At 36.1% G+C, this 14,847-nt stretch overlaps 8 protein-coding genes across 8 annotated transcripts; 5 read left to right on the plus strand and 3 right to left on the minus strand. All coding sequences in view use genetic code 12, as the record gives it.

Annotated features, from left to right (window-relative positions):
• Positions 1-24: 24 nt before the first annotated feature.
• Positions 25-2,901, minus strand: DASC09_013430 (SANT/Myb-like DNA-binding domain-containing protein; the record flags this gene model as incomplete). The annotated part of the gene is made up of 1 exon (XM_064994946.1): positions 25-2,901. The coding sequence occupies one exon, from the start codon at positions 2,899-2,901 to the stop codon at positions 25-27; it is 2,877 nt and encodes a 958-aa protein (XP_064851018.1).
• A 372-nt stretch (positions 2,902-3,273) lies between these two features.
• On the minus strand, positions 3,274-4,620 carry MRX16 (Mrx16p; the record flags this gene model as incomplete). The annotated part of the gene is made up of 1 exon (XM_064994947.1): positions 3,274-4,620. The coding sequence occupies one exon, from the start codon at positions 4,618-4,620 to the stop codon at positions 3,274-3,276; it is 1,347 nt and encodes a 448-aa protein (XP_064851019.1).
• Positions 4,621-4,817: 197 nt separating this feature from the next.
• TRM82 (Trm82p) lies at positions 4,818-6,164 on the plus strand (the record flags this gene model as incomplete). The annotated part of the gene is made up of 1 exon (XM_064994948.1): positions 4,818-6,164. The coding sequence occupies one exon, from the start codon at positions 4,818-4,820 to the stop codon at positions 6,162-6,164; it is 1,347 nt and encodes a 448-aa protein (XP_064851020.1).
• Positions 6,165-6,687: 523 nt separating this feature from the next.
• Positions 6,688-7,333, minus strand: DASC09_013460 (uncharacterized protein; the record flags this gene model as incomplete). Its single annotated transcript, XM_064994949.1, has 2 exons — positions 6,688-6,858; positions 7,295-7,333. The coding sequence occupies 2 exons, from the start codon at positions 7,331-7,333 to the stop codon at positions 6,688-6,690; spliced, it is 210 nt and encodes a 69-aa protein (XP_064851021.1).
• A 1,158-nt stretch (positions 7,334-8,491) lies between these two features.
• DASC09_013470 (Ran guanyl-nucleotide exchange factor) lies at positions 8,492-10,000 on the plus strand (the record flags this gene model as incomplete). The annotated part of the gene is made up of 1 exon (XM_064994950.1): positions 8,492-10,000. One exon carries the CDS (start codon positions 8,492-8,494, stop codon positions 9,998-10,000), a length of 1,509 nt encoding a protein of 502 aa, XP_064851022.1.
• Positions 10,001-10,436: 436 nt separating this feature from the next.
• On the plus strand, positions 10,437-12,323 carry DASC09_013480 (uncharacterized protein; the record flags this gene model as incomplete). The annotated part of the gene is made up of 2 exons (XM_064994951.1): positions 10,437-10,443; positions 10,519-12,323. 2 exons carry the CDS (start codon positions 10,437-10,439, stop codon positions 12,321-12,323), a joined length of 1,812 nt encoding a protein of 603 aa, XP_064851023.1.
• Positions 12,324-12,603: 280 nt separating this feature from the next.
• On the plus strand, positions 12,604-13,008 carry RIM1 (Rim1p; the record flags this gene model as incomplete). Its single annotated transcript, XM_064994952.1, has 1 exon — positions 12,604-13,008. One exon carries the CDS (start codon positions 12,604-12,606, stop codon positions 13,006-13,008), a length of 405 nt encoding a protein of 134 aa, XP_064851024.1.
• A 199-nt stretch (positions 13,009-13,207) lies between these two features.
• DASC09_013500 (RidA family protein) lies at positions 13,208-13,709 on the plus strand (the record flags this gene model as incomplete). Its single annotated transcript, XM_064994953.1, has 2 exons — positions 13,208-13,225; positions 13,329-13,709. The coding sequence occupies 2 exons, from the start codon at positions 13,208-13,210 to the stop codon at positions 13,707-13,709; spliced, it is 399 nt and encodes a 132-aa protein (XP_064851025.1).
• Between the last annotated feature and the right edge of the window lie 1,138 nt (positions 13,710-14,847).

The following is a 14,847-nucleotide window of genomic DNA, read 5'->3' on the forward strand; positions in this document are numbered from 1 at the left end:
ACATCTAAGTTTTTCCTTGAGATCTTAGTATGATGGGAAAGTGTGCATAGACATTTCTGTAATTTCGTCTTCAAGTCTCTGGAAAAAGTCGTTACTTGACTGGCCAGAGTCATTCTGAACTTCGGGCTCCGAAGCATCTGGTGCTTCTTCGTTCTTGTGATCTAAATGTACTGGAACATCTTCATCGCTATCACATTCCTTAATTTTCTGTCTCTTTCTCATTACACCTCCTTTTTCATCTTTTGTGTCAGAGTCACTGTCTTCAAATTCTCTTTTCCGTCTTGATAGCAACTCATGGTCAATATTTAGCTTATCAAGGGGATAATAACAGCCTTGATGGTCAAAGTTATATTTAGAATCCAAATAGATAAATCTCGGTAACGTAAAATTTTGAGATTCGAATTTAAGATACTTTTTAAACAAAAAGTCATAAATAGCAGAACCTTTTTTAATCTTTTTGAACACTGCGTGGCTTCCTGACAGTGGAATGGACTTTAAATACTTTTCAAAGGACATATCCATGAAATCAAGGTTTACCTTAGTAATATAATTCTTGAAAAACATTTTCAGTTTAATGAAAGATTCATAGAGTTCTCTCTTCATATCCAAATATGAATGCTGACTCCAATCCTGTACCTGTTGATATTTCGATATAAAGTCATTAATATATTTGCGATTTTTTCCATAAATCGGATGTCTTCCCTGGAGTATAGAGTACGTTCTGAAGAATAACTGCTGGGGGTCGAAATTCCGTTTGAGATCTTTACTTGGAAGTAAATTATTTCCGCCATCAACATTGTATCCGCTAAGATAATTCAACAACATTCTTTGATGTAGTTGTGAAACCTCTTGGTCGGCCTCTTCAATTATTTCAGTTTCTTTGTAAAATAAATTCAATAATCTATCATCATCCAAAGATCCAGGTTTATCTATAATGAAATCAGGATCAAATTTTGGATCTGCAGAAACCTTTAATTTTTTAAATATTTCATCATCATGATCTACCTTATCATCATGATCCACCTCATCTTCGTCATCGCCGCGCTCATTATCATCATTATCATAAAAGTAATAAGAATAATAATTGTAATCATCATCATCATCATCATCATCATCAGCTACACCATCGTCTTCGTCACCATAATCTTCATCTTCGTCTTGGCAATCATCATTGTCACCATGAAATTCATTCTTCTCATCCCCGTCTTCCTCTCTCTCAATCAATCCTGTTGTTTTCTTGTTCCTATTTTCACCAAATAAATGGCCGCGGCTTTTTGTTATCCTATCTTCCACACCTTGTTCGGTAGACTTTATTGTAGACCGGTTAGTAGTTTCCAACATACTGACATCTACTGTGGTATTAACATCTAATAAATTTTCAATATCGCCAGCATCATCGACTTCAGATTGTATCAATTTTGAGTTCAGGCCCCCATGTTTTTCTAAAAAATCGTTCAAATGATGTGTCATATAAGCCAATAGTTGAGCGGAAGTTATAGGTTTAGGTAAGAATTCAATATATGAATCAAAATAGATAGGTTCATAATTTCCTTTAATGATATTTTGCTTTTCAAAATCTTCCCTTTCTTTTTTGAAAGACCGAGGGAATAGTCTAGTAATTCTCGGATAAAGGGGTTTCATCTCTGAATTTTCCGAATCTTCATAGAGACCAGTCTGCTGAAAGACTTCAGATACAACACCACTGGTAGTCGTCTTCTTCTCGGTTAATTCTAATCTTTTTGGCAAATCTCCAAGAACTATTGGTATAGACAATGGATTTATCATTATATTTTTAGGATTTCCGGAGTTGATGAAACCATTATTATCAGGAAATAAATTACCATCATGAAAGAGACTTTGGATATCTTGGTGTTTAACATTAATCACTGGGAAAGAATCTTCACCGCCAATAGAACCACTTTGTTCGTACAGGTAAGGTAATTTAGACCGAATTAGTTTCTTCACTATGTCGGTAACGTAGCCTACGACAATCTTCTCCAAGGACTCATAGAAAGTCATATCGCCAGCGGCTCTCCACACCCCACTAAACCTGGTTTCAGTAAGTTTGTCTCTCATGAGATCGTCTTCCAATTTCACTTTCTTTAAATCTTGCGCGAATCTACTCATTGAGAAAATTCCTCTTGATAGCTCCTGAAACTTTGGGATATTAAATATATGGTCCTCATCATCCGAACTTTTCGATGCAATTATGTAATCTAACAATTTACGCTTACTTGGAGTTTCAATATCGTATCCTTCTTTATTCACAAAGTATGCTTGCGCCTCTTCCATTTCAATGAAAAACTCATCCATTTCATGAGCTATTGGAAGCTGCTTGTATGACAAAATCTTCTTGTAACTTCGCCTATTGTGCTTCATGACTAAAAGTTGCTTTTTGAGAATGTTGTAATAATTCAATATTTGAATTTCCGATTTGTTTGGTAATAAAGACTTTATAGATGCCAAATCATAAATCGAAAACCTAGAAAGACCTGTGAAAAAGCATTCCTTTTCTTCATGGGTCCATAAAGTACCATAAACTTCATGACCATCTGCATTGGCTTCTTCTTCATCTGAATAGTCATCGTCTGATTCAGATGGTTCATCACTTTGGGAATCATTGTGGGCTTCATCGGGCTTTTCTTTTTGGTTTCGGCTCCTTGGCTTGTTGCATTTATAAAACACTTGACCATCCGCAGTTATTATCATATTTCTTAACTTCTGGGTGGTATAATGCAAACTGGGGTTTAAAGCAGCTTCATCACCAAAATCGATACGGCGTCTTCCTGCCTCCACCTGTGATACATAAAGATTAAAGAAATTCAAGTAGCTGTCGCTTATCTTCTTTGAATTCCCAGTTAGTGGCTGATGTCTATGTAGCCCTTTTTTGTCTCCGGCCATTGTTATGGTTTTCTGTTGGCGTACATGTTCTTCCTTCCTTCCTTCCGTCCTTATTCTCTTAAAGGGCTACTTACAATTTTTTTATTGTCATTTTTTTTTGTTTTATTTTTTTTTTTTGCCCATAAATCAACGGGGCTGCAAACCAAAATGGCCATTTTGAATGATCCAAACTTTTGGTACTTTAAGGGCTCGATCAACGGCTACGCATATAGTATGTTATTATTAGCCATAATCCCGAATGTGCAGAGTCAAAGAGTTCAGGAAAGCTTCTTGTTCTATATGAAAATCCTTTTTTTGCAAATAAAACCCACGAAATGAAACCCAAAACCCAAAAAATAAACGGTACAGAAAAATCTTCTAGTTCCAATTCATTCATAAAAAATCGTTCGTCTTGTTCCAATTAAAATGACTTGTTAGCCCTTCGAGCTTAACAGCCTGCAATCTGAAACTATCCTGTTTGACTTGAATTTTCCATTTGGATTTGATAATGGTTAATGGAATTTCATCTAAATGTGCCAGATTAGCAACAACACTACTGAGCCATCCTTCTTTCATTGCATTATCATTTAATTTCAAGTAACAACTATTCTCCACAACAGCTTGGATAGTTAACGAGTTAGTGATCTCAGGATTTTCATTGTGAAAGATCATGAAACAGTTAGAAAGAAATGGGTTGGAGATAAAGTTGGAGAATAGGCTTTGCATTTGTTTGGCAGTATTGTTGATAAACTTTACTTTTACCATATTCGCTGCTCTGTCAATAATCATAAATGTTTCCGTTGAAATTATCTGAAGGATTAATACTCGGTATATATTTGTATCAACATATGGTCTCGAATATTTGGCAAAATGATACTCTTTTGAAAAACTGATATCTTGAGTTATATCCTGATCAGAATTAGGAGTCTGAACGTTACTGCCAGGCGTCAATGTAGGATTGACCAGTAACCCTTTTCTTTTAACATCTTTCAAGTTGATAGTGATTTCCTCCTGAATTGTGAAGGGATTCAAAGTGATCGAATGTTTGACCAATCGTTGCTCGAGTTCCAAAAATCGATAATAACGACATTCTCTCATCAATTTGTTTCTCATATCGTCGCATTGTATGGGGACTTCGTAGCCCTGTAAATAATTCAAAATTATCTCAAACAACTTATCACAACGATCAATCAATACAATTGGAGCTTGTGGAGGAGGCCTGAGTAGATCCAAATTAGAAATCAAAGTAGTCGGGTCTTTAAAAATAGTATTATAAGCGATAGAGAAAAAATTTGGAAAGTTTCCTTTCGAATTCATAGTTTTCTTGGAAATTTTGAATGATTTATTACCGATATTCACAAAGATATCAGAGCGATAAAGTTGTTCTTTCAATCTTGGCAAATCGTAATAAAAGGCATCACTGAACAAATATACGAAATCCATAGGAGTTTTGACTTCCACAAAGTATCCTTGGAGATGAAGAATGATTCTATCAAATACCACAGGGGAGCGATCGATAAATAAGGTCTTATCAGCATTTTCAGGTTTACTAAAATAATTTGTGAAATAAGAAGGGGAATCTGATGATAGCGAGGCACCACTTATCTTGTAGCACTTACTTCCAACTTGGATAGAGTACATTCGTTCCATTGGCAAAATCTCGGGGATTTTTGGGATGAATTCTGCTCGAAACTCCCCATCAACATCAGGGGCCGATATTTCAGAGATATTTTGGTTCATTATAGCTTCTCTGATCCTATAATTAGTTGAACTTGCTATGCAAAATTTGAAGATTTATGGCAGTTTTTCCTATTGATAAGTTGATGTGTCGTGCGTTTAGACCACCGTAGATTTTTTTTTTTTTTTTTTTAAAATGAAAATTTTTGAGACCCCAGACTACTTAAAGCAATATTTAAAGGCTAAATATCTAAGGAATCATGTTGAAACATCCATTCTCTTCTTTAGTGATTAATAAAGAAGGCACTTTGCTCTTTGTTACGGTGCAAAATAACATTTTAGTCTATGAATTGCAAACCAAGGAACTTTTGGATAGATGGACTGATGAAGTAAGCACAGATTTTGTGATCAAAAAGAAGTTTGAGAAAATTATTGAGGAGGCCAAGAAAAAAAAAGAAGATCTGGAAAAGGAAGAAAAGAGTGCAGAGGAATCATCAGAAAAGGATTCCAATGCTGCAAAGAAGCAAAAGCTCAACAGTTCCAAGGCCAAGATTCCAAAGATTCCAACACCAGGGCCTGGAGCTCCACAGATCTTCAACGATGTCCGCAATCTCTACTTGACTCCTAGTGAAAAATACTTGATTGTAACTACTAATTCAGATAAGGCTGTTGTGATTTTCAAGTTACATAAAGGAGAAAAATCAGTACTCGAGCTCATTAAAAGACAACCATTTCCTAAGAGACCATGTTCTGTATCCGTCTCCCGTGATGAGAAGCAACTCGTACTCGGTGACAAATTTGGTGATGTTTATTCTATTGCAGTGGAAAGTCCAATAATTGAAGATCTTGGAGAATCAAATCTCGATGATAAAGATGAAGCCAAGCTTCCGACTCCAATCCTTGGCCATGTTTCCATGTTGACTAATGTTATGATGACTGTTGATAACAATGGTAAAGAGAAATTGATTACCGGGGATAGAGACGAACATATCAGAATTTCAAACTTCCCAAAATCATATGTGATTGATAAATTTTGCTTTGGTCACAGAGAGTTTGTTTCTGAATTATTGATTCCAGAATTCGATAGACTGTTGTTGATTAGTGGTGGAGGTGATGAATTCGTATTAACCTGGGACTGGTTGCATGATGATAAGCCATTGCAGAAAATAGATCTCAAAGAGTATGTGACACCATATTTAACTGATTCGCACCTCATTCCAGTGAGATGGGTAAAAACAGAAGAAGACAAAACTAGAAAAGAGTTTTGCGTGGCCAAAATTGCTGTCAGTGAAAAAACTCGGAAATTGGTAGTTTTGCCAGAACAGACGAGGATATTGTTGGTTTTCAAGTTTGATGAAGATAGGAAAAAGTTTGAGTTTGAGAAACTCATTGAAGATGATGACACCATAAGCTGTATGACTGTAGACAGTATGAATGATAAAGTATACTATGGTGTTGATAATAAAAAAGATTTGGTCAAGGTTCTTGATCTTGATGGGTTTAGTGTTTCCAAATATGAGATTGAGAGCCCTATTGAGGTTGAAGATGAGAAGGCCTTGTACCCATTATACAATATTGGGCAGCTACGTAAGAGAAGTGAACATTGAGAGACTATATATTATCTAATATAATGCAATGAACGGAATGTACTTTAATATTTGCCCCTAATAACGATAGCTTTATTGATGTAGAAGAAGACAGAAGAAACACCGGAGATTGTTTTTGTGGCATCTCAGGATGCTGCATGATCTCCAGCCTTCTTTAGAGAAAATCATTTGTTTGTGCCACTTTAGTAGTATAATAATTAGAAATAATTGACTGTATTTTTAAAGTGTCAGGTTGGCAATTCTATCGGGTTGAATTTTTTGTATATTATTTGCAAACTACTTGAGAATGTGGGTGGCGATAATTTTAGAGATGCACTATTACTCTTAATGGTCTGTGCATGTAGAAATCTACAATATTCTCTATTTTTTTTGTCACTCATTTGTTCTACTTTTCTTTGGGTTTTTTTTTATTCCATTATATCCTGGCGTAGTCGCTATTCTATTCTTTTAGTATTCTTCTCCACTTCCTCTTACCCCCTTTTGTTCTTGTTTGTTATACACTCTATACTTCTTTTTATTCTCATCATTCAGCTTTCTTACTGTTTTCTTTACTCATCACAGATGTCTCAACAGCCCCCTCCGCAACTCCACTGGCAATATCAATATCATCACGGTCTTCTTCATAGTCGAACCTTATCAACATCAAATCCTTGTCAGTTACAGCGTTTCCAACGCCGTAGATCTCTACAACCCACTGGATTTTTGGTGGAACAAGATAGCATTAGCTTTATCACTAAGTATGGCTCTCCTCAATATTGCCAGTATTATTATTCTCCTCATACTCAGGTATTCCACCCAGCAACCCTCCTTCCGATTTCATATCCACATGTACGCTCTCAGTGCCGAAGTTTGAGTTCGCTCACTCCTAGTGGTCATTTTCAAGCTTCTTCACTTATTCCAAAACTACCTATTGGAGCAAATACATATTACAGTACCACATCAATCATCAATCGGAAAAATCAAACAGTAGGTTCAGAAGTATCAAGTTTCTCAATGACAGAGCATTCAATCCAAGCTTCTAAAAATGCAGCAAATCACCAAGAGACTGAGGCGCTTAAGATTTTGCAAACGTCACATTCAGTTTCTTCCTTGAAAAGCTGTAAGTACTATCTTCAGGAAGATTCACATACCAAGACAACTGCCGTACCTGATGAACTAAAATCCAGCATCGATACATATCAAGAAACCACTCAATTATATGATATTAGATCACAAGTGTCAACCCCAATAATTGATCAGCAAAAAGAAAAGCTGGTGATAAAAACAAATAATTTTCCAAAAACAAGATGCATTGTTAGTCCCTCAAAGCAGAAGCATTCTCGGTTCACTGTCTACTGGAAATGTTGTCGTTGCTGTAAGGAGAATAAACAAGAAAAATGTGGACTATTTCTTGAGCCATATGGCAAGATTGAGTCTTGCAAATGTGGACATTTTGTTTGTTGCTGGTGCAGAAAACCCACTCTTTCAGGAATTTCTCTTCCAAATTTGATTAGAAGTCTTAGTTAATTCATATGTAATCATGGCCAACATTTCTCTTCCATGGTTTTTGAAAGCACCTCTCAATTTCTTCCACAACACTTCATTCATATATCAATTTTGGAGAAGTTATCAAAAAATGGAATGATTAGGATCTTCAATATGCTTTGATTACCAAAATAAAATAATTGTTTTTTCAAATAATTGATAAATTTTAGTGTAAGATGTAAATTAATATGATACTAGAACCAAAGAATAAAAAAAATCAATCAGTCATGAGAGCATTTCAAAGTGGCTATATTTTTCCCCTTGGAAGCATAGAAAACCCGTAATTATTATAACCTGCGAAGCGCATAACTTAGGTAAAATCTACGGTAACACACAATAATAGGCGTTTAATTATAATAGTCTAGTGTAATCTTCAAATGAAGGATACAAAAATTAATAAAGTAAGCTAAATTGCCAAAGACTTATGAGCAAAATGCGAATTTAATATTGCAGATATCGTAAGTAGCCTGCACGAATTGGATAAAATGACTGGCACATATATTTATTGTGCTATATCACCCGTTCAATAAACCATATCTAACCGAGATTTAGAGAACTTATATTCCAGGAGCTATAATGGCGAGGAATATACGCTTAATATACTAACCTATCTTACGTAGCCTAGATTGTATATCTCTAATAGGAGGGTTTCTTGGGTAACGTGACCTCATTTCGCACGTGGTGATGACCGCTAATTTTTTTTTTTTTACTGTCGCGCCTAAGCAATTTTTCACAGTTTATGCTGGTAAAGTATCTCCATCAAACAAACACGGAGTAATTGATTGATCGATCATTAAACCATAATGCCTCCAAAGCGTCCATCTAGAAAAGCCAAAACTACCTCAAAGGTGGTGAAGCCATCTAACGTCTCTAAGAAAACGAAGAAAGCTGTTAGCTCGAAAGTTACCAAGCATGCGGCAGTCAAAGCCGATGGTCGTCACAGAAAAACCAAGCCAGCATTGAACCCAACCCCAACTTGTAAGTCCCAACCTTTGGATATCTTTGTTTGGGGGACTGGATCCATGTGTGAGCTTGGTCTTGGCCCAGCTGCCAAAACAAAGGAAGTCAAGCGTCCTAGATTGAACCCATTCTTATCAAAGGAAAACGTTGGTGTTGTTGATATTGCAGTTGGTGGGATGCATACTCTTGTGTTAGACAAAAACAATAAAGTGTGGTCTTGGGGGGCCAATGACTCATTTGTCTTGGGTAGAGACACTGCTGGTAAAGAAAAGTTGAAAGAGATTGCCGAAACTAAAGATGATGAAGATGATGACGATGATGGAGATTTGAACGAAGCTGAATCCACTCCAGGCTTAGTGGAAAATCTCCCAACCGATGTTGAAAACAACAAGGTCATTCAATTGGCAGCCACCGACAACTTGTCAGCGGTCTTATACGAAAATGGGGATGTTTACGCTTGGGGTACTTTTAGATGTAACGAAGGGTTATTGGGATTCTCTGCCGATACCAAGTTTCAAAAGACCCCAAAGAAAATGGAGTTGAAAAACATTGTTCAATTGGCTCCTGGTAAGGACCATATTTTGGCTCTTGACGCTTATGGTAAAGTTTTTGGCTGGGGTGATGGCCAACAATATCAATTGGGTAGAAAAGTAATGGAAAGAACTAGATTACAAAATCTTAAGCCTATGCCAGTCACTTTGAAGAACATCAAATATATCGCTTCTGGGGACTACCATGCTTTTGCAATTGATCATAAGGGAGAAGTATACACCTGGGGTCTTAACCAATATGGTCAATGTGGTATCAAGGAAGACTTGGTTGATGGTGACACTGTCACTAAACCTACCAAGGTCACCAGATTGTCTGATAAAAACATTGTTGAAATTGCCTGTGGGGAACACCACACTTTGGCGTTGAGCAATGATGGCTCATTATATGCTTTTGGTAGATATGATCTGTTTGAAGTTGGTATTGGTAAGGATGATTTACCAGAATACAGTTTCAAAGATGATCATGGGAAAGTTAGAGCTGTTCCATTCCCTACTTTGTTGACCAAGGTCCCTAAATTCAGATCTGTCGCCACGGGATCCCATCATTGTTTGGGTATAACTGAGGATGGTGCTGTTTACTCTTGGGGTTATGGTGATACCTATGCTGTTGGACAAGGTCCAGATGGCGATGATATCGAAGTCCCAACTAGAATCAAGAACACTGCAACCCAAGACCACGATATTTTAGTTATTGGTTGTGGTGGACAATTCTCTGTCAGCGGTGGGATCAAGTTGTCAGATGAAGAAACTGAGAAAAGAGAAGACAAAATAGAAGACTTTGAGGAAAATAGAAATGCCTAAATCAGTTTGTTGAAACCAAAAGTATCTTTTTTTTCTGATTTTTTTTTTTATTGTGTATTATTTGTGTATTATTTTGCTTCCATGCTGTGTTTTTGATATTTCTTTTCTTTTTGTTCTTGAATTATTATTATTATTACTATTGTTGTTGTCTTGCACCATACATTTTTTACATCTCAATTCTGCCAGGGAGGGAAATACAAGAAAGGTTATTATCTTTTTTTTTGTCCTCTCGTTTTAAAATTAATCAATGGGATCCTAAATTTCAAACATCATCATATTCTGTTATTTTATTATTTGTAGTTGTGCTCTTCTTGTTTTATTTTTCTCTCTTTATATGTATGTGGTGGAAAAAAAAAAAAAAAAAAAAAAAGGTAAATCATTTGCACTCTTATACCTTTGAATAAGCTTAAGAAAAGCTAGACAAATACCCAACACAATGTCAAGTGAGTTTAGAAAATTAAATTATTGTATTTTATTTTTTTTCTTTCTGTGATACACAACTAACGTTTGTACTTTAGAATTCACTAGGACCAGCTTGAAGAGCAAAAAAAAGTTGAAAATTTCAAATCAAGAAAACTTCGTTGAATTGAAGACTTCAGAGGATTTCTTGAACCAAGGAACTGAGGAAGAAGAATCGGGTGATAGATTTACATTATCTGATTTATCCAAATCGCTTAGATTCTACCAAAAAGCTTACGAATATTACCTCCAGGCCAAAGACTTATCATATGCCGAGCTTGCCAATGCTAACAAAAGAAAACCGAAATCATCGCAATTACTTTTAGATTGTGTTTACAATGCTTCAAGACTTCTTTTCCATGTTTTCAACGAGTTCGTGAAAGATGATATCATAAATTTTCAAGTAGATGTGAAAAATATCGATAATGTGGTTAATAGTGATTATCTGATCCTCAAGACTTTGCCAGAGGTGTTGAAATCGCACGAAGATGCTATCTCTATATATCAAAAGCTCTCGGCAGAAGACGGCTCTCAAGTATTTGTGTGGGACTTATTTTATAATACTTGTTTGGTTTATACTGAATTGATCGAGGATGCTAGCGAAGAGGATGTACCTATAGAAAGCTTTGAAGCGTATGTTGCTAGAGGAATGGAATTATTCAAGCAAATTTTAGAATTTCAAGTTATGGAATTGCAAAAATTGGTAGAAGAGATGAACGGTCAAAGTGGAGGTGAGCATCAACATGCTCATGACCACGAAGGTCCATGTGATCATCATCATGACGATCAACACCATGATGAGGAAGAAGAAGATGAAGAAGAAGATGACGATGAGGAATATTCCGCCCAGGAAGCAATTGTCCCCTCGACAATTCTTGAAACGATCATATCATGCTACAGTTTCATACAATCCATTTTTGAAACTATTAATTTGAATTCTGGTTATCAACAGGCATTCAACCCGGTGATTTTAAATGAACTTGAGATGTTTGTGGAACTGATTGAAGTGGTTCTTCAAAATTTGGTTCAGAATTTCTACCGTGAAGATAGCCACAACGATAATACCTTAAATCAAGAGGAAGAGTCTGATATGTTGGCACCATTGGACAAGAAGGATTTAATACAATTGGAAATAATCAAGACTTCTATTGGTGGCTTATCAACGAAGAACTCGTTGGATGATTTAATCACATTATGGGACTCCAAACTCAAAGAACTAGGATCCAATGTCATGAGTGTGGAACAAGAGTCTGATTTGTTCACGGAAAAATATTCAATGATTGCTGACAATTTTCAAATTTTCTACGATAGGAATGTCAGTGGGGCAAATTCTACTATCAGTGCAGAAGACCACTGGAAGCTTTTGTCTATTATGAGCAACTACTACAAGAAATCGCAAGATATTTACACCTATTTATTGAAAAAAACCCAACAAGACAGCAAATTGAATGCCAATAATTCCATTGAATTGTCGCCATTAATCTCACAACTTGTCTTGATCATCATTTCCAGAGTAGATATTGATGTCACAAAGGTGTATTGTGATCAATTCAAGCAGCCGGGTAATAATTTTGATAAAAGTAACATGCAAAATGGAAAAATTGATGAGATTTTGACTAGAAATATTGGTATCAATTTGAAGAATTGTCTTAGCTATTTGAATATGAACTGCGGTCTTAGAGAAAGAATCTTTGACAAATTGTCTAGAAGACAAAAGAAGTTCCAGGTCATGTCAAGACAATATATCCTCGGGCTTGTGGGGAATTTGCAAGTGAGCAATAACGATGATAGGCAATTACTTCGAATCGAAGTTGCGGGATTGAAAGATCTTGATGCGTATAAAGGCTTCAAATTTCCTCTATAATTTTCTAGATACCCATTTTGAAGATATGTCTTTTTTTTTTTTCTGGTCTCTTTAAAATGGGGCTTTTAATTGTACTTTTTACCAAATTATTGATCAGGAGCTGAAACTGATATATATATATATATATAAGAGTGTCCAAGATGTTAGGCAACTCTATAGAGTCTGCCATGACAGTGTCCCGTAACCAGAACACGAAAAAAAAAAAATAAAGAAAAAATTACGGACGCCTATGTCACCCAAATGCGACTTCACGTAACAATAAACAAACAAACAAGACATAATGTTCAGACAATTGACATCCAAGCCTTTCCAATTGGCTGCTAGAAGAAATGCTTCGAGTTTTGCTAGATTATCTGTCATGGGCCGCGTCGGTGGTGAACCTGAAGCTCAGGAAACTGATGCCGGCAAAGTGTTTGTGAAATACAGTATTGCCACCAACCCTACCAAGGATGGACCTCCATCCTGGTTCAATATCTCTGTGTTTGAGCCAAAACAAGTGGAGTTCTGTGGTAATTACTTGAAGAAGGGTGCTTTGGTTCTTGTTGAAGCCAACGTTATCAACAAGTCTTACGAAAAGCCAGACGGGACTACTGCTTATGCTACCAACTACTACCAGCAAAGAATTGACATCATCAAGAACCCATATAACCCTGACGCTGCTGGTGCTGCTACCACCTCCGAATAAATCTGATGGTCCATTTCACTAATGTCTTTATTTATACTATTATAATTATATATTTCAATATTTCTTTTGTTTAGGGTTCGATTGGATTGTAGCATGCTTCCATTGGTGGTTTTTTCCCGTTAAGCAAAAATAAAAAGCAAAAAAAATTAATTGGAGAAAAATAAAATAATAGGAAGTCACACAAAAAGCAAATATAGCAATGTCTCTGATCACCCCAGTAAGTCATAAAATCTCTACAGTATGAATTGAATAAATAATCACCGGGTGCTATGAAATTGAAGTCCCGCACGCAAATACACCAATGACTAATCAAATTCCAGGTATTCCCCAAAAACGCTGCTCCTCCTACCCTTCCATTTTCGCCAGGAGTCAAAGTGGGTAACTTGCTCTTTGTTTCTGGTCAAGTTCCTGTCACTCCACAAGGTAAGAAAGTCGAAGGTACCATCGCTGACAAGACAAGGCAAATATTTGCCAACATTGAGGCGATTTTGCTTGCAGGGGGATCTAGTTTGGAAAGCATTGTCAAGGCCAACATCTTTTTAACCGACATGGCAAACTTCAAGGAATTGAATGCTATTTATGCCTCATATTTCCCACATAAAAAGCCTGCAAGAAGTTGTATTGCCGTTAGACAATTGCCTTTGGGCGTGGATGTTGAAATTGAAGTGGTTGCTCTCGTCGAGAACTCGGCCAAGATGTGAAAAAAAAAGTTTTGTGCAACATTTTTACAACATGGGATAAAAAAGATGCCAGATGAATTTCCCTGAAATCATTTCGTTTTATTATATAGAATTAATAAAAATATAGGGAATTACAGTTTTGGAATTGAAGTATTATTTGTAGATTATTGGTGCAGCAACCCCCTCCCCAACTAACTGTTAAGATTCATCCAATATTCATCCTTTCTCATCAATGGGACTATTTGAAATATGTATTGATGTTAAAAATCGACTCAGAAAGTTCAGCGTAAGAATTTAATACACCTTTTTTTTGTGTGTGTGTGCCCATGTAGTTTGGGTTATCATATTGTAATTTTATAAACTGCCCTTTATTTTTAAGGCAAAAAGCACTCTCCATTTCAATCTTTTGAACGGTCAAGATTGTTTCTTATATATTACTACGATATCCATTATCCTCCAGAAATTTCGCGCCAAATATCCCTAAACCCATACATATATGAATCTATAGATTAAAAAAAGAAATATTTTATTTTATTGATTTCGCTAAATATTTAAATTCAGAATTGCTGGCACATTATAAGCCACAGAAACTGAGAAATAATTCACTTTAGACGCTCTAACCTGTTCCTTTGCGGGCGTCGCTGTGAATGTAGTCTGGGATTCTTATTTAAGAATTGTGGGAGTTACTTTGGTAGAAGAGAGCTGTACAAAATAAGATCCAACTATTGGAATCAAAACTTCTTTCTTTCTTTGTCAAATTTTATAAGAGAGACGAAGCAACCGATATTGAGATGGAATGTAAGACTCGCGTCATCGTACAAGGCGAAGTAAGGATAGCTAGTTTGCCAGGTTTTGTGTGTCATCATTATGGCTCATTACGTTTTTCGAAAACTTCAAGCAAGGTGTTTCACTGTCATTTTGGACCGCCAAACCAACGCTCGGATTTTTCCATAGACACAAAAGTTTGACAGCCTGCATACTGACTGCCACTTGCCGGAGCAACAGCAGCCTGCAGGAAAGAATTCTTGCAGAGAAAATTTCCTCAGATGGCACATATTCTGCGTGTATTATCAGCTAACAATAAATTAATTTATTGTATTAATAGTAAAAAAATAAAAAAACAAAAAAATAAAAAATAAAATGAAAAATTAAATGCAAC

The sequence above is a fragment of the Saccharomycopsis crataegensis genome (assembly GCF_037102585.1).
Source record: "Saccharomycopsis crataegensis DNA, jcf7180000000073, whole genome shotgun sequence".
NCBI classification, from domain to species: Eukaryota; Fungi; Ascomycota; class Saccharomycetes; order Ascoideales; family Saccharomycopsidaceae; genus Saccharomycopsis; species Saccharomycopsis crataegensis.